Source organism: Coenobita brevimanus, chromosome 64 (assembly GCF_032717465.1).
Source record: "Coenobita brevimanus isolate Jiangsu-jjx chromosome 64, ASM3271746v2, whole genome shotgun sequence".
Taxonomy (NCBI): Eukaryota; Metazoa; Arthropoda; class Malacostraca; order Decapoda; family Coenobitidae; genus Coenobita; species Coenobita brevimanus.
The window spans coordinates 8,034,862-8,054,621 of NC_137017.1; the positions used below are offsets into that span (position 1 = coordinate 8,034,862).

General features: G+C 41.4%; 1 protein-coding gene across 1 annotated transcript in view; it reads right to left on the reverse strand.

Moving 5' to 3' along the window:
* The window catches only part of LOC145404652 (HEAT repeat-containing protein 5B), a 41,024-nt gene that overhangs the window by 435 nt on the left and 20,829 nt on the right, over window positions 1-19,760 (reverse strand). Inside the window, exons 18-35 of the mRNA XM_080276176.1 lie at window positions 19,067-19,256; window positions 18,402-18,571; window positions 17,832-17,967; window positions 17,293-17,472; window positions 14,951-15,184; window positions 12,243-12,424; window positions 10,927-11,020; window positions 10,371-10,519; window positions 9,104-9,305; window positions 7,536-7,802; window positions 6,944-7,106; window positions 5,002-5,126; window positions 4,580-4,692; window positions 4,033-4,207; window positions 2,967-3,200; window positions 2,375-2,526; window positions 1,959-2,175; window positions 1,035-1,180 (exon numbers count right to left, since the gene is read on the reverse strand). Of these exons, the coding sequence (XP_080132302.1) occupies window positions 1,035-1,180; window positions 1,959-2,175; window positions 2,375-2,526; window positions 2,967-3,200; window positions 4,033-4,207; window positions 4,580-4,692; window positions 5,002-5,126; window positions 6,944-7,106; window positions 7,536-7,802; window positions 9,104-9,305; window positions 10,371-10,519; window positions 10,927-11,020; window positions 12,243-12,424; window positions 14,951-15,184; window positions 17,293-17,472; window positions 17,832-17,967; window positions 18,402-18,571; window positions 19,067-19,256 (3,129 nt within the window). The remainder of the gene's footprint in view (window positions 1-1,034; window positions 1,181-1,958; window positions 2,176-2,374; window positions 2,527-2,966; window positions 3,201-4,032; window positions 4,208-4,579; window positions 4,693-5,001; window positions 5,127-6,943; window positions 7,107-7,535; window positions 7,803-9,103; window positions 9,306-10,370; window positions 10,520-10,926; window positions 11,021-12,242; window positions 12,425-14,950; window positions 15,185-17,292; window positions 17,473-17,831; window positions 17,968-18,401; window positions 18,572-19,066; window positions 19,257-19,760) is intronic.

Here is a 19,760-nt window from a genome sequence, read left to right on the forward strand (position 1 = left end):
GCATTACTTGAGCAATAAACCCCAACCACCCCTTGGATATAAACCTACACAGGCTCAATCCAATTGGAGGGCCTTAACTACCCACTACACCACCAGGTGCCATAATTTGGGTATATGGTTACCATCCAGAATAGTAAATGGTTTCCTGGTGTACAGGAAATCATTTGGATTGTCATTCAGTGTAGAGTCACCCGTAGACAGAAGAAAGAGGAGAGAATGAAGGAAAGAAAGACAGAAGAGGAAGGATGGAAAGAAAGAAGGAAAAGAGGAAAGGGCAGGCACCCGAGAGCAGCACTACATCGAGTGAGTGGATGGTGACAGTATAAATTAAATAAAGTTATATGCTAAAAAGGAATCATAATGATGAGCGCCTTAACTACCCACTACACCACCAGGCGCCATAATTTGGGTATACGGTTAACACTCAGCACAGCAAATGGTTTCCTGGTGTACAGGAAACCATTTGGAAAGTCACTCAGTGTAGAGTCACCCATAGACAGAAGGAAGAGGAAAGAATGAAGGAATGAAAAACAGAAGAGGAAGGATGGAAAGAGGGAAGGAAGAGAGGACAGGGCAAGCACCCGAAAGCAGCACTACATCGAGTGAGTGGATGGTGACAGTATAGATTAAATAAAGTCATACGCTAAAAAGAAATCATAATGATGATGATGAATGAATGTAAGTAGTATCTCAACATTTCTTACAATTAAGTATGAGAATTTAAATTAATGCCGTACTGCATACATATTAACATTTTGCAACTTAACATAACACGGACTTCGTAAAAGCACATTACCAAAATTTAAGTACAGGTTTACTTAGTATGGAACAACATTACCATGAACAATTCAGTAATTCTTAAGGGAGGTAAGGCAGTCATTGAAAACAGATTTTACTGTAAGCTTTCTATTCACTAAAACACTTGCAAGGTATATCCATCATATCAGTGCCACCACATAAAGACATCCCTCTCCAACATCTCACATTGTAGATAAAGTAAACAGATAAATGGATACAGAATGAGAAACACTCACCTGCGGGTACTGGGGCCCTATCTTCTGAAGCCTCGCAAGAGCATACTGGTGAAGCTGACGAGTGTACTGTGAGACGCTGCTCAGTCGATTAGTGTCTTGTAACCATCCCACCAGGAGTCCCACCACCACACCTACTAGTTCCACTCCTGCAAGAAGGCAATCATAACATAGTACATCATCATCATCATCATCATCATCCAGACCTCCTTTCCCACCCTAGGGCAACATAGTACATACCAGTAAAATCTTTAATCCTCATTATTATCAATTTCATCACCACTGGCTTCATCATTTTCATCACAATCACCAGATTTACCATCATAACCATCATCATTATCATCACAATCACCAGCATTATAATTATAATCATCATTATTATCATCATCATTATTAAGATCATTGTCCTGATCTTTCTTCCCATTTAACAATAGGGTTAAGTGGGACAGGATCCAGAGACATGGAAAAAAAATATGAAAGTCCTTGTTATTTAATTAAAGAACAATTATGATATTATTTTCACTCAACAGATGGCTCTAAACCATGTCAGTACTTCCCCATCTCATACATTGTGCAGAAACAATAGCTTAAACACTACATGAATTATGGTTAGTCAAGCCATTACTGTATTTCTTGATAAGAAAGAACATTCCTGTTCCAAAATGAAATACAGCAACTTACATTTCATACTGCATCATATTCTGTTTATGAACTTTAACATGGAACAGTCCAAAATGCTTGGACTTAATTTGAGTTCAGTTACTTACAATATGGTACCGTGTAACTGTAACAACAAAATCCTACATTAACCCATTCTAAATGCAGGCGCCTGAGGCAAGGCCACCATAGCTCAGAACATTTAAGGCACAATAATGGTACCAGTCAAATGTAATAATATGTAAACAGTGAGGTGTATATGGTACTGACGGTGCTGAGGCAGGGTACGAGGAAGAAGGAGCTCCATGGCTGAAATACTCTCTGTCAGAAGGGTGAGGTGTGCCTCAGAGGTAAGTGCTGGCGGTGTTCCAGCCTGGTGAAGCAGCTGCAGTATGCGAGGAGCCAATGCCTGGATGTACGCTGTTGAGATCTCACCACAACTGTGGCTAAAGATTGATTCCAGTGTCTGAATACACTGGATCACCACCTGTGCATGACATCATATGATATCAGTATATTTTAAAGAAAACGTAAGTTGTACTAAATATATAAATTATTTGTTAAAAGCAATATTTTCACACTAACAGAGCAGACACATAAAGCCGTAACACTTAAATGTATCTGTGATTTACATGGACTAAACAGTATCTACTGTACTAAATGCAATGAAAAACAAAAAAACATACTGATAGATTCTGATTCTGGGTAGCAGTTTTGAATAAATTGATGGCAGGGTAGTGGAGGTTGTGTGGTCGCGTGACAGCAGGTGGAGCATGGAGTACCAGTTGGGCAACACCTCGCAGCACTACCACCTCATCCCTCACGCCATCATCATCACCTGCACATACATCATCATCATCATCCCAACGCTACTTGCTGTTAAAATATAAATAGGGGGAAGGATCCAGAAATAGGGACTGGGAAAGCATGAACTCTGGGGACCTACTGATAAAGTGGGAAAACCTAGTAAAATATGTCATCTTCATCTGACCCTTGTTTTTGTTGTTGCTACTGCTGTAACAACTACAGTTAGTCCTTGTTTAAGTCTATTGCACTTAATGCTGTTTCATCAGTAAGTTTCTGATACCTTAGTATGGTACCTTTTCTTTTGCTTATGATACACTGCAAGACTGTTATAAGTCAGAAATTAGTGCATTTATGTGCCTTTAACTTCTTCGTCAAGGACCAGAGCATGTCTCAATCAAAATTACTTCACCTAAAGTAGTCGTCTGCCCCCACACACCCTAAGCTATGTGAAATGTGACTACATTAACTTACAGGTTTTACTAAGATCAATAATGTTGGCAAGGGCTGACTGTAGGAGGCTGCACCATTGATATGTGGAGCGTGGATCTGTGGCATAGGGGTGCCGCGCCAGTGTGGCCAGAGCGTCCAGCACCACTGTCATAAGGGTTGACGTGCTGCCACCAACACCACTCTCACACAGCTTACCACACTCCTTCAGTACCCCAGTCAGTAGGTACAGCACCGTTGGTAATATGGCTACTCCACCTGTAACAGTTTGGCAATATAATAATGATGATAATGATTATGATAATGATGATGATAATAATAACAATAACAACAATAATAACACATACATACATCAACTAAACCTGTGTTGCCCCACGAGGAGTGTAGAAGCCTCAGGCTAGGCAAGTTGGTTCTGACATTTAAGATGAAAGTGACCAGCCTCACTCATCCCTGAGTGGCATTACATGAGCAATAAACCCCAACTACCCCTTGGATATGAACCAGCACAGGCTCAATCCAGTTGGAGCGCCTTAATTACCCACTAAACCACCAGGCACCACAGTTTGGTTATATGGTTACCACACAGCGTAGTAAATGGTTCCCAGGTGTACAGGAAACCATTCGGCTTGTCACTCAGTGTAGATCGACTTGTAGACAGAAGGAAGAAGAAAGAATGAAGGAAACAATGACACATGAGGAAGGAAAGAAAGTAGAAAGGAGGAGAGGAAAGGGCAGCCACCTGGGTGCAGCACTACACTAAGTGAGTGGATGATGAGTGCCCCCACCTACCACCAAACACTAATCATCATCATCATTATCATCCAGACCTCCTTTTCCACCCTAGGGCAGGGTGAGGAGAAGCAATGTCCAGACAGCCCAAATTTGCCCAATCCAATGGGCCATGCTTCCATTCACTCATCATTCAAGCCACCAGAATCCTGGCTCTACCGGACACTACTACTACTACTACTAATAGTAACAATCATGATCATGGTTGTCATAATCACTGCAACCTAATTTTTCTTACTCTGAATGCCACAATTTGGCAAAATTCTGATTATTACAGCAGTAATAACAAATCAAACATTACCTGCTGGAGAGCACAAATTTGGGAGGGCTGTCAGTAATGAGACAGTGGATGAGAGAAGAATGTCCAGCTGGTGTGGCATTGCGTGGTGGCGTGGGGGAGCCAGGAGTGAGGGAGCTGATGCAACTACCTGTGGTGCTAGTCTTGGCTTATGTCGAACCAGCACACATAAACACACCTGCAAATAAATATACTTCAATCAATCAATTCAAATGACCCCATGCTTCCCATTACGGAATCCCCGTAAACAGCACCTGGCAACTGTTGGGCCAAGTACAACAATATATCAATTTTAACACTGATAACACCTGCATCAATAATACTGCGTCTCCTTTTCACCATTTAAGCTTCAACATAAACTTGGCAAATGTTGTCAGTGACTGATGAAGTAGTCACATCAGTCACTAACAAAACCACACAATATATAATGGTTTGTTACTTTTTATTCATCAAAATATTGTACTGCAGTCTGCAGAGGGAGTCTATTATACTGAGTAATAAATAAAAACATAGGATACCCAATGAAGCAGACACATGGTTTTAAACCTACCTGCAGAGAAGTGAAGACCAGTGACTGTGCTGTGTTAATTTCTCCTGATTCCTTTCCCTCCCCTAGTAGATCAGCCTCACTTCCCTCACACTCCTGGTTGGCTGGAACTTCATCTGTAAATAATAAAAACTTTTCAACTCTCTTGTGGTCATTTCTTTTCAAGTATAATATTCCAGCTGATCCCAGGTATATTTCATTCATCTGACAATGGGTCACAGAAGCCAAAGAGTTAATAATTTAACTATTAGCCCTATCATGTCTGGCACAACTTTGGCATTCTATTACGGCTAATGCCACATAATTTTATTCAACTGTGAACATGTAAGACAAGACTGACAGCATTAACTAATGACGTTGCACAACAGTTTCTTTTATAGCCAAGAGACTGAGACCTTAATTATATCTCAAGATTGCTTTTATACCTTTATTTTTCCTGTTCTTCCTCTTCTTTTCCTGATCTAGTGCTTGCTGTGCCGCTCTCACCACCAGTGACACTACCGTCACCGCTGACTGATGTACATCGATGTGGTCTGAGCTCAACACTTGTCTGACAGTAGAAAGTAAATATCTACCATACATCAAACATTATGATCACTGTACATGGGCTGGGACACAAAAATTATAGTGGCTACATGTAATTGCATTATCATACTCCATACATATCAATTAGCTAATCATGGCACTGAAATACAGTACTCATTCATTCATCATCTAATCCTGTGTTGTCCCAAAAGGAGTGTAGGAGCCCAAGGATAAGCAAACTGATCCTGACATTTAGGATGAGAGTGACCAACCTCACTCATCCCTGCGTGGCATTACATGAGTAATGAACCCCAACCTCCCCTTGGATATAAACCTGCACAAGCTCAATCCGATGGGAACGTCTTAATTACCCACTAAACCACCAGACACCATAATTTGGTTATATGGTAAACGGATTCCTTCTATGACAAGAAACCATTTGGGTTGTCACTCAGTGTAAAGACTATTAGGCTGCACTAGACTGAGTGGGTGGATGATGGGCGCCCCCACCTACCACAAACTTATATGTCTTAAATATACTTTAGAATCTGTTTAAACACTGATACAAAGTATTTCATCCATTAATCCATAATCCAATCCTATGCTACCCCATGAGATGTGTAGGGGCCCTGGGCTGGGCACGCTGGTCCAGACATTTAAGATGAGAATGACCAGCCTCACTCATCCCTGAGTGGCATTACGTGAGCAATAAATCCCAATCACCCCTTGGACATAATCCTACACAGGCTCAATCTGATTGGAGCGGCTTAATTACCCACTAAACCACCAAGTGCCATAATTTGGTTATATGGCTACCACCCAGCATGGTAAATGGTTTCCTGGTGTACAGGAAACCATTTGGCTTATCACTCAGTGCAGAGTCACCCATGGGTAGAAGGAAGAGGAAAGAGTGAAGGAACGAAAGACAAGAGGGAGTGTAAAGTCACCTGTCCACAGAAGGACGAGGAAAATAAGGAAAGAAAGGCAGAAGAGGAATGAAGGAAGAGAGGAAAGGGCAGACACTACATCGAGCGAGTAGATGGTGAGCAGCCCCACCTACATATTGCACTAAAAGTCATCAAAACAGCATAAAACAATACCAGTACAGTTCTGTTTATACCATCCATCCATCCATCATCCAATCCTATGCTACCCCATTAGGAGCGCAGAAGCCCGGGGCTAGGCAAGTTGGTCCTGACATTTAAGATGAGAGTGGCCAGTCTCACTCATCCCTGAGTGGTATTACATGAGCAATAAACCCCAATCATCCCTTGGATATAAACCTACACAGGCTTAATCTGACTGGAGTGCCTTAATTACTCACAAAACCACCAGGTGCCATAATCTGATTATATGGTTACCGTCCAGCATAGTAAATGGTTTCCTGGTGCACATTTGGTGCAGATCCACCCATGGGCAGATGGGAGAGAAAAGAATGAAGGAAAGAAAGACAGAAGAGAGTGTAAAGTCACCCACTGGCAGAAGGAAGAGGAAAGAATGGTGGAAAGAAAGACAGAAGAGGAAGGAAGGAAGAGAGGAAAGGGCAGACACCCAAAGCAGCATTACATCGAGTCAGTGGATGGTAAGCGCCCCACCTACCACAAATACAATACAAAAACTCACAGTTACTGGTGGTGTTTCATTCATTTATGGGTCAGCCTTTTTGCCTGATGGCCATTTTTCAAGCTGCATGGTCTCTTTCAGCATTCCCATCAAGTCCCCTACCTTTGAGGTTCTTTTTTCAGGACCTCTACCCACTTTTTCTATGACCTGCCTGAACCACATAGAGCATTTCCTGTAACCTTATGAGACAAATGTCTGACTTCATAAATTCAAACATACCTGTGCATTACAGTTGCTATTTCAGTTGCAAGGTTAGAATTTGGTCCAACAATCTTCATAGGAAAGGGAGATTCTAGCAGTGTTTCTAAAGAGCGAAGACACACAACACTGCGTTCAGGGTCATCACTGTGGACTGGACTGCATAACCACTCTAAACATATTCCTAGGAAGAAGAATCAATGTGAGATCACTTTGCTGTTATGTCTGTAAAGTACATACAAGTAATATATATCCTCCATCCTGGTACATTCTCCAAATGGTATTACCATTCCATTATGATGTTACTGATTTAGAGTTAAAAATTATGATCTCACCACTCTTCTGGAGAAACACTACTCCATCACCTATTACTTTTATATCTAATTGCTAAAAAATCTTTACCTATTTTTTGAAGGATTAGATGAGGAAATATGAGGAAAGCAAAGAACAAACCTGACAGAGGGAGTACTAATAAAGACCATGACAAATCAAAAGGACCATACTCTCATTCATGGATCATTCAAGCCCACAGACTCTCGACTCAATCTACCTCAAGGGCAAAACCATCCACACTTTTAGGCTTCACACTACCCACCAGCTAGTCAATACCAACCCAATAGAAGATAGAAACGATCTGTATTGACATCCTCAAGTGATCTGGAAGGTTGTGGAGCACTGGCTGGTAGAGTTGCAGGTGGGGGACTTGGCTCTCCCTCCTCCAGTTCATCTTCCACAGGTTGGTCAAAGCCGCCTGAGCTGAGCCAAAGGGCAGCAGCATAGAGCAGAGGTGGCCAAGCACTGCGATAGTATGGACGAACACTCTCTACACTCTCTGTTGAGTAGAAGGCTCCTCCATCATGGGGAAGCTGACTAGCAAACTCTGAAAGAAAGAGAACTCATTTATAATCCATCCACCCATCCATCATCCAATCCTATGCTGCCCCATGAGGAGCACAGGAGCCCAGGGCTAGGCAAGTTGGTCCTGACACTTAAGACAAGCATGGCCAGTCTCACTCATCCCTGAGTGGCATTACATGAGCAATAAACCCAAACCATCCCCTTGGATATAAACTTACACAGGCTCAATCTGACTAGAGTGCCTTAATTGCCCACTAAACCACCAGGTGCCATAATTTGGTGATACAATTACCACCCAGCATAGTAAATGGTTTCCTGGTGTACAAGAAACCACTTGGCTTGTCACTCAGTGTAGAGTCACCCATGGGTAGAAGGAAGAGGAAAGAGCAATGGAAAGAAAGAATAGGGAGTGTAAAGTCACCTGTAGGCAGAAGGAATAGGAAAGAATGATGGAAAGAAATACAGAAGAGGAAGGAAGAGAGGAAAGGGCAGACACCCAAAGCAGAACTACATCAAGTGAGTGGATGGTGAGTGCCCCCACCTACCACCCATAATTTGTCTATTTATTGTGAGATAGAGGAACCCCTGATAAGGACATTGTAAACTAAGAACATCACATTATTCTTTGACACTGGGACATTCACGGTTTTATTACACCACTATAATCTTTTATTCTTCTATCAGCCTCTCAGCTAACGAACATTACCCAATACAGGTGAGAAGTCTATGTATCTACTGGCAGATGTATTAATCCCAGATGGGGTGGAAACAAATAGATAGATAGACCTCTATTTCCTCTGCTGGCTAATATTCCCAAGCTATGAGGCTGATAGAGGCATAACATGTGTGAAGCTGAAATATTAGATGAATTTTCATTCCTCAACTGTAACCATCCATCCACCATCCAATCCTGTGTTGCCCCATGAAGAGCATAGGAGCCTGGGGCTAGGCACACTGGTCCAGACATTTAAAACGAGTGGCAACTTCACTCATCCCAGAGTGGCAATACGTTAGCAATAAACCCTAGCCACACCTTGGATAATAACCTGCCCAGGCTCAATCTGATTGGAGTGCTTAATTACCCACTAAACCACCAGGTGCCATAATTTGGTAATATGGTTACCACCCTGTGTAGTAAATGGTTTCCTAGTGTACAGGAAACTGTTTGGCTTGTCACTCAGTGTAGTCACCTGTCAACAGAAGGATGAGGAAAGAATGAGAGAAAGAAAGACAGAAAAGGAAAGAAGGAAAGAAGCAAGGAAGAGAGGAAAGGGTAGAAATTTTTTCATATACGTACATCACCAAGGAATGTTACTACTGTACCAGGTGGAAGAGAGAGAAGAGCATTATCCTTTAGTGCTGCCAGCCAGGACTTGGACAATGCTACTAACTCTGGTTGCACTAGACTCAGCAGACTCTCCTCAGATGGCTGCAGCGAAGACTCAGATTCTGGTCTGTCGTCTTCAACCACATCGTCATCAATCTTTTCACCTCCATTGGCACCTTTCAGAGCAACTGCATACACCTAAAACAGAAAGCAACATCAACAGGTACAGATTCATTAGGATTAATATTCCATCCATCTACCAAGCAACATCAACAGGTACAGATTCATTGGGATTAATATTCCATCCATCTACCATCCAATCCTATGTCGCCCCATGAGAAGCATAGGAGCCCAGAGCTAGGCAAGCTGGTCCTGACATTTAAGATGAGAGTGACCAGCCTCACTCAACCCTCAATGGCATTACATGTGCAATAAACCCCAACCACCCCTTGGATATAAACCTACACAGGCTCAATATGACTGGAGCACCTTCTTTACCCACTAAACCACCAGGTGCCATAATTTCGTTATATGGTTACAACCCAGTGTTGTAAATGGTTTCCTGGTGTATAGAAAACCATTTGCTTGTCACTCAGTGTAGAGTCACTCATAGGCAGAAGGAAGGGGAAAGAAAGAAGAAAAGATGGACAGAAGAGAGAGTGTAAACTCACCCACAGGCAAAAGAAAGAGGAAAGAATGATGGAAAGAAAGACAAAAGAGGGAGTGTAAAGTCACCCATAGGCAGAAGAAAGAGGAAAGAATGAAGGAAAGACAGAAGAGGAAGGAAAGAAGAGAGGAAAGGGCAGACACCCAAAGCAGCACTACATCAAGTGAGTGGATGGTATGTGCTCCCACCTACCACTAACAGAGGAAATGTAATCATATTTTAGTTCCTGAGGCAAATTCTCTGTTAATACTAACAGTATATGAAAAACATAAAATAAAATTTCACTGTGTAAATTAAATACTGTACAGTATCACATATATTCTCCCTTTAAGGTAAAATTCATAAGTGGAAGGATTTACTTGCTTTTTCTCTGAGGAATATATGGTGGTAGCTATAAACCATGCTCAAAACATTGCTATTATGAGCAGCAGTTGCATACACACACCAATTGCCAGTAGTGGAAGAACATATGGAAAATGGATTGTATTCTACACACAGTAAGAAGAGGTGGTGCAACATGAGAGTCCAGGCAAGCAGTCTGAATTACAAAAAGAACATGATATCTATGCATGAAAGAAGCAGGCACTGACACTGACCTCAGCCCATGCCTTGAGAATGGCGAGCTTCTCTAGGGTGGCAGCGCTCTCATTATACAGGCCTTTGGTATTACCCTTGTTCAGCTTGGCCAGGGATGACACCAAAAGCTGATGCACCCGACGTAAGTCATTCAAGTCTCGCGCCACACCTGCATTAGTGTATATGCCATTAACACAACAGTCAGTCAGACTACAGTCAAGGACAAAAGTTTGACTAGTATTCCAATGCTTCTTCTTAACACTTAGGGATTCTCACTTTTCATCTTAATGCAAGACATAAAAGAGCATCTTCTATGGGCAGAGAATCATAACAATCCTCCATGTTTAAGAATATTTGCCAGCAAGGAAAGTGAGGAGCAAAAGAGATGAAATACTGGGCAAACTTTTGTTCCTGATAATACAAAAGCATCTTACAAAAACAGGCAATACATCTGAATATGTTGCCATTTATTCATGATATAAGAAAATCAATACAGGGAATGCTGCCACAGTACTAAAAATACTAACAATTATATGTTGCTCTCCTTTAACAAACACACAAATACTAGTAACAGACCTGAGCAAATCCAAGCACTGCAGACCTCACAAGCCCGAGCTGTGACATGAGAGGCTGTGTCTGGGGCAAACGCTGGCCGAAGAGCAGCACCAACCTGTCAAAATTTATATTTCACAATTAACAACGTGGTTTCTAACAACAATAAAAACTGTTAAAAAGGTAGTGGTAGGTGGGGGGCGCTCACCATCCACTCACTCGATGTAATGCTGCTCTTGGATGACTGTCCCTTCCTCTCTTCCTTCCTCTTCTGTCATTACTTTCTTCATTCTTTCCTCTTCCTTCTGCCTACAGGTGACTCTACACTCCCTCTTCTGTCTGTCTTTCCTTCATTCTTTCCTCTTCCTTCTGCCTACAGGTGACTTCACACTCACTCTTCTCTTTCCTTCCTTCGCTCTTTCCTCTTCCTTCTGCCTATGGGTGACTTTACACTGAGTGACAAGCCAAATGGTTTCCTGTACACCAGGAAACCATTTACTATGCTGAATGATAACCATATAACCAAATTGTGGCGCCTGGTGGTTTAGTCAGTAATTAAGGCTCTCCAATCGGATTGAGCCGGTGTAGGTTTATATCCATGGGATGGCTGGGGTTCACTGTTCAACTCATGTATGCACGAGGCTCGTTACTCTCATCTTAAATGTCAGAACCAACTTGCCTAGCCCTGGGCTCCTAGGCTCCTCATGGGGCAACATTGGATTAGATAGTGATGATGATGATGATGATGATGATGATGATGATGATAATGAAAAAATATCAAAGATTTGAATAATTTCATACTTTCTTGGATACCGTTTGGCTGCATAACAGTTAATCTACACTCAGGTAAATACCTCTACAAAAAGACTAAGAAAAGAAGAAATGACAGGTGCAGATAATATGCCTTTGTACACAGAAAAAAAAGTAAACATCAAGCACAGAGATATCAATGACTATCTCCTAGCTTCAATTTATTCACAATAACCTGATACAGATTTTTGATCTAACTTTTTTCAAGTAATGGCTCTTCATGATTTCCACAGCACTTTTATATGACTAGTACTATATTTCTAGTGTTAATCTTGTGTTACAGCTCTGCATTTGAGATGGCAAGATGGCAATTTTAGGCCAAGTTACAGTGGGAAGAAATAAAATGATATATTGGTATACCTAAGCTGGGATTTGTATTATCCAAGTAGTTTGCAACATTGAAAAGAAGGCAATGTTAAGCCAAGTTAATGTGAAAAGAGTATATCTCACTTGAGCCTGGTATTTTTAACTACGGCATTGAAGAGATGGTAATTTTAGACGAAGTTACAGTGAAACAAGAATAACCTCACCTGAGCCTGGTATTGTTCCAGTATGACATGGCCAGGGAACTCTGGCTCAGGGATGTGAGCAAACTTGTCGATAATGATGTGTAGGATGCGCAGACCCTCGAGGCGGAGGTGGTCACTATCACTGGTGGCTGCCATGAACCCCATTCTCACCAGCTCGCTCAGGTGAAGCACTAGGTAGTCTCCTGAAAACAGCAACAGTTTAGTAAATTTCTCCTTTAATGGGGGGGGGGGGGAAAGTCTCCTGAAAATAAGTAACAGTAAAACTCCTATTAAAAAAAAAAAAAAAAAAAAAAAAAAAAAAAAAAAACTACGGTAAAAGTTCTCCAATGCGACGACCAATAATCCCAAAATCCCAATACTCTGAATCTTTCATGGCAAATTTTTAAAAATTTTTCTGGTCTTTATCTAAGGATTTATCTGGCCTGGACCTGCTCTTGGCCTTGGTTGTACCTGCCTGCAACTATTCATCTACACTTCTATGCATTTCCGTTGAGTAAAATAACCCATATAATTTTAAGTGTTTCTTTAATGATCTTGTACACTTGCAATCACTAATTTCTGCTCAGGGGTGCCCCCTTCCTACCCTTATATACCCAGGGTAATGGGAGTGGGGGACAAAATGAGTTCCACCTGCCTCAACCCCAGCTCTCATCCCTCCCCCATACCCTTACCCAACCCAACCCCCAAATCGTCATTCTTAACTGGCAGTTACATCTCAAGCTAACCTTATACTTTACTCTCATAGTCACATTACTAATACACAAACATAAAACACTACAATACATAAAAAGTATATAATATACCTTAACTATGAACATGCTGCAACAAGAAATTAATGCATTATAACACTGTGTGTGTGTGTGTGTGTGCGTGTGTGTGTGTTCTTACCTAATTGTTCTTACCTAATTGTATCTTTACAGGAATGAGTCAAGCTCGTACTGTCCTATGTCTTAAACCATATTTATCGTACATATCCCTAAATTTGTGAATTGTTTTGGCACACACTATTTCATTCGGTAGTGCATTCCATTGATCAATTGCTCTGTTTGGGAAACTGAATTTCCTTACGTCTTTATCACCTCTCTTCTGATGCAGTTTTTTGTAGTGTCCTCTTGCTGATGCTTCTCCATATGTTAAGTAATCATTTATGTCTATTTTCTCCTTTCCTGATATGCACTTATATAGCATTATCATGTCACCTCTTTTCCTTCTCTCCTGTAGTGTTGGTGGATTCAGTTTATTTAGTCTTTCTTCAAAGCTTAGGTCCCTTAAGCTTGGTATCCATCTTGTAGCGGCCCTTTGAACTTTTTCAATCTTGTCTATATGCTTTTTGAGATGAGGACTCCAGACTACTGATGCATATTCCAGGGTTGGTCTAATGAATGATGTTATTATCCTTCTTAGCATGTCTTCATTTACGTATGTGAAAGCTATTCTCTTATTTGCAAGCAGTGTATACATGTTCCGTACCTTCTCGCTGATGTGGTCAGCCGGAGATAGTCTGTTATTGATAATCACACCTAGGTCTTTCTCTCTTTCTGATGTGTATAGGGTTTTATTTCCTAACTTATAATCCCAATCAGGTCTTTTTCCACTTTTACCAAACTTGATTACATGACACTTGTCCACAAGGAATTCCATTTGCCATGTACTACTCCATTCATGAAGTTTATTTAATTCTTCTTGTAGCTCCCTACAAGAGTCTGTGCTAGTAATTCTCCTTTGTATTTTTGCATCATCTGCAGTGCACCCAACACATGAGGCCTGAGGTGGCAGTTGTTAACGTTTTGGTTTTACTGTCACCGTCATAATGCATTAACTTCTTGATGCAGCATGTTTTAAGTTATACCGTTTACATTTTATGTATCCTAGTTCACTCTCATCATAAATGTCAGTACCAACTTGCCTAGCCCAGGGTTCCTACGCTCCTCTATGGGGCAACATAGGATTGGATGATGGATGGATGGATGGATGGATACCTATCCTAGTGTTCTACAGTATGTTTGTTTTAGTAGTGGGACCAAGAATGTTAAACATGAAATCAGCTTGGGATGTAACTACAAGTTAAGAATGATGGGTGGGGGGGGGTTAGGTAGGGGTATGGGGGAGGGTTGGGAGCTGGGGTAGAGGCATGTGGAGCTCATTTCGTCCTCCCCTCCTCTCTTCCCTGGGTAAACAAGGGTAGGAAGGGGACACTCCTGGGCAGAAATTAGTGATCGTGGATGTTCATATTTCTAATGTTTTCAGAGGTCCCATCCAATAGTCCAAAAAAAACAGTAGTCCGAAAGACCCTCAGCCCCCTGCCATTCAGATTACGAGACTTCTACTGTTTAACTATCTACCTATCAGTAGCATCACCAGAACCATGGCCACTGAGAAACCAGAAATGTACATCGCCATTCTTTTAATTTAGTGGTCTGCAACTCCCTGGCAAGAGTGAGGTCATCGCATGCAGTGTTGCTTTTGCTAGTCATATGTCCCTAACTACAGTAGGCCCTCAATGTAAGTTCCATTTTTATGCTCCTTTTCTGGAACTAAATTTACAAATTATAAAAAGATTTCTTATAAAGTGCCACTGCCATCTATGAAGCTGCCAGTTTTCCCCAGTGTATAGAACTGATTATATGAAAAAGGATGTCATATTCTAGGAAAACATCCCAAATATATGAAGGGGAATGCCTGAAAAATATGCTATATTTAATGTCAACCTTTCAACTTCGTGGTCTGCAACTCCCTAGCCAGGGCGAGATCAAAGTGTGCTGTGTTGTTTTGACACTCATGTGTAATTTTGGCAATGCACTGTGCAGCAAACACCCGGGTAGTCCAGCGCGGGGGTATGCTGGGATGGGGGTCTGGCTCCCCTCCAGCATGGATTACAGCCATGTCATCATCACCTGCCTCCTCGCCTGCCTCACTGCTTCCACCCTCACTCACACTGCTCTCTGGGACACAAAAGGAAAACAACCATTAATTTGTAAACAGCATACAAAAATGATGGTATTAAATGAACCAAAAGACAATCGACCCAACCATCACTATAGCTGAAATCAATACATACAGTACAGTACTTCAAATCCACCCTAACTGAATATCTCATGCAGTAAGGATGCCTGTCACTCTACTACTGTATATGCTAGAGACTTCACAAAATAACAAATTAACTACAGAAAAACTGTGAATACCAGGGGAAAAAAAAAAAAAAAAAAACATCAAATAACCACGGCATACGGCAAACAATAAGAGTGCTTTAACCCCTACACCGCGGTCATGTTTACCGATGTTTTGCGTGTGCCGCGGGGTTATTCGGGCTCCGACAGACTCTCAAAAAATATTTGCCAAAAATCAGTTATTAGTCCCAGAATATTAAAATTATATATGCTTATGGCACATACCTTCAGCTTTCTCCTGGAATGTTTGTTGAGCCTTCGTCAGTTACTGTAGGACTTGTGGAGACCTCTGAAGTTGGGTAACGAAGTCTCCACTTTACACTTCCCGACAACCCGTAATATGATTACCACAGCCAGATATTAACACTATAAACACTACTCTATGATTTTCAAGTAGTTTGGGATCCATACTCCAAAAAAAAACCCACTGTGAAAGCAATGAAAATTATGAGCGCGTCTGACCGCCGCACTTGCGCTGATTCGCTCTTGGTACTCTGTCATTTATTATTCATAAAACCCCTCACACTTTATATATCTATTACTATATAACACTTATATATATCTACAGTCTTTATCCATAAGTTTCCTTCAGTAGTATTAGTTTATTGTCACTGTAGGGATTCAATTTCTTTCAGTAAAATACGTAGCATTCACTTTCTCGTCCTGTATACTTGCATTGAGAGTGAAAGTCACTTTCATCTTCACTCTCATAACTCATAGTATTCAGACATGCTAGAGTGAAACTTTCACTTTCATTACTCCTAGGGTATATACTCGTATTCTTATAATACTACTCATTTACATTTCTATTAACGTTCTCTATTTTATTTACGTTATTTACATTTCTATTTTATTTACACTGTGTTATGCACTGTCACTTGAAGTAACTTATAAAACTATTTTCCATTGTTCACGTATATTTACATTCATTACTTTCACTTGCTGTTTACACATTATTTACACATTATTTACAATTCCACTTGCACTGTTTTACTCAATAGAAAGATCGTAGTCACTCTTTTATCAATTGTCAGCCCTTTACCTCTTTCCACACGAGGTTTAGTAGCGGGTAAAGGTCACAGGGCCCTTTGCATGGGGATGAAAAAGGCCCTGAAGTCAGCAAGAGGAACAGGCGTACCTCCCCTTCGGAAGATGAGAGAGAACTGATAACGGAGGGCCGGGGTAGAGGCCTACTTAGGGGATATTCAGTACTACCAACGTAGCTCTTGAAACAGCTATGTATTTCACTGAAATGATTGGCAGGAAATCTAGACAATACATTATAAATTAGGTAGTTCCTGGTGAATGTAAATATCACTTAGGCTTCTCCCTTCCCTCCTTATATGTATATTTATTACGAAAATAGATTATACGGCATATTTCAAGGGGAAAAAAACAGTGAAAATTAGCGCACGTGAGGTGTTGTCAGGTGATAATTAGCCAATTCCAGGTGTATGGCACTCTCACTTACCTTATTTCTTTCTTGTATATATTATTTGGTATAAGAATAGGGCATAGGGCTTATTTCAATGGATGAAATCAGTGAAAAATTCCAGGGAAGATTTACTTAGCGTAGCATGGCCGGGCAGGCGAGAGGATAGGGTAATGGAGGGGGGGTAGGGAGGGGAGTCAAGAACGGGGAGAAATGGCTAAATTGTCAACAATGGATGGGAGTACAGATGAGATTAGGAGTGCTGACTAGTGTTGGACATTGGCAGTACTGATAGATGATACAAGCCCCCACTTGGAAGCCCGGGTGAATTCAAAATAACACAGAATCACAAAAGTGACGCCCCGCGGTATGATCCCTTGCTCCCAAGCGTCACAAAAGTGACGCCCCGCGGTTAAGGGGTTAAGAATGATGAATGTAAGACATGACCTACCTGTAGTACTAGTAAGCACCTCCTGACAGAGTGTGAGCCACATGTTGAGATGTGATGTGGCCAGAGCCTGTAGCATGGAGGTAAGGGTGTGGTGTACATTTTTCACCAGCACACAGTCTGTCTCAGTGTCCAGCAGTCCAAACAGAAGCCCAGGCAGGCCAGTGTCACTCATGCTCGAACCTTCACACCATGTTTGCATTAGAATTTGTGCTAAAAAATAACAAACATAATAATGACTATTGACGTAAAAGTGAAGATCAATGTTTTTGTCTATTTCATGATGCTTTGAAAAACAAACAAGAGCTCAGCCTTTTCCATTCTACTGCACACTTGCATTAGTTCTTATGTATGGTTACAGACATATTTTCACCTTGCAGTAGCTGCCAAATATTTATCAAAACAGGAGTCAACAAACTGACCAGCACACTGTCTTCAATCATGTAAAATTAATGCTTTATCTTTAATTAACCTGTTCACTTCAGTGTGATAATGTCAACAAAACTGCTAAAATTATTCTTCCCAAACTAACTAGCAGCTACCTTGTTCATGCTCTTCACTGGGCTGAGTAAGAGTGAGGGCATGCTGGCACACCTGCCAGGCCTCACGCTGCGACAGCTGTCTGAGACACGACACAGCAGCACGACGCAACAGCAGATGGTCACAGCTCAGCTTCCTCTGTTATATTGCAAACATGATAAAAACAAAACAACAGGTACCCACTCTTATTAGTCAAAGATATGTTAAAGTTTTCATGACCAAAAGGATATGCTCCAAGAATAACCCGCCAGTAAAAACTAAACCCCTTTACAGAAAAATCTTACACTCCTTTGACAAATTATAATTTGAGATGTTAAACACAACTAAAACTTTGTAGTATTAAGGCACTGATATTCCTTGATATGAGAAACATCATCAACATCATCCAGACCTCCTTTCCCACCCAAGGGCAGGGTGAGGAATAGCAACGTCCAGACAGCAGAAACCTGCCCAAATCAAACAGGCCACACTTCCGTTCACTCATCATTCAAGCCCCTGGAATCCTGGCTCTATGAGAAACACACTATGAAAATATTTAGGGTAAAGTGCAAGCCAGAGGTAAATTAACTAACCACAAGCATGGGCACAAGTGATGAGAGGTTGACATGTCTGGGTGCAAACATATGCATCTGCTGAAGGCAAGCAATGGCCTCTGCTTGCACCAGCGGGTCAGGATGTTCTTGCACCAGTCCACACCCACAAAGCAGTGACCAGCGTACCATCACCACACTGCTGCTGCTCCCTGGTACAAACATAAGTACCGGTAGCATTATTTAGAATCATAAACTACCATATACATAACATACCATCAATTATCATAGTTTCAGAAGTCAAGGATAAGTGGACATAACTTTTATTATAAATAAATCCTTATCAGTTATTTAATAAACAACAAAGTCAGCCCTATTTTGGATTAAACGACACTGACATCATCAATTTTGCAACACAGTATGGTGAAGCACATGATACAATAAACACTTTCAATTTGCAAATTCACTTTACCACAGCTGCTTCAGAAAAGAGTATAACATATGTAACACACGACATACTAAAGCACTCTCCATTTCACCAGTAAATCTATACTAATCCCTTCAGAATGATAATGCACTTTTTTTGGTTTATTCTTGTTGTTGCCATACTATCTCATTCGGTTGAAGATCCCAATAATTCTCTCCATACAGGAGTTAAGACTGTGAGTGTGATAAGACAAGGATGTTACGTGTGTAAGAACACAAACCCTGCAGTTCTGGGCCAACAGTAGTGATGAGAGCCTGGAGACACTTGGCAATGCACTGGTGGACGTGAGGTGTGTGGAGGGGTACAGTCAATAATAACTCCAACAGCAGACCCACCGATGGCTCCACATACGATCGCAACATTGGCCCTCCAGAGTCACCAATCAGGGACAGGGCATGCAGGGCCCACACCTTTATAACAAAAATATATTTTATTATCTTCATCTTATTAATAGTTCATTTTCTTCAACTACTTAATGGTACCAAATAGCAGTTTCCAAAGCCATAATTACCATGCCTGCATTAGGGTGGTCCTTATGTATACGGTGAAAACTGAATACTGCATAGGAAATCTTCACAGGCCACCCTCTAGTATTGTGCCACTGATATAAAAATGCAGCAAGTAAAATTTCTGTATACATTGTTAAATAAATTCTGGTGCCCCAACGGCCCTGAAGTTACTCCCTATATAGGAGAATGTGGCCATATTCATGGGAACTTCTCATTGATCCACAAGAGGGCATGGTCATGGCTGGAAGGGCAGGAAAGAGATGAGGAGTGAGGAGAGAAGAAACGGTGACGTCTGGGCAGGTGGGGGTAGGGCGAGAGGGAGAGGGAACTGGTCAGTCAGTAATGCGTCATTCCTCCTTTTACTAGCTTAGCAAACGGTCGTTTTGTGCATTACGAAGGTAAATA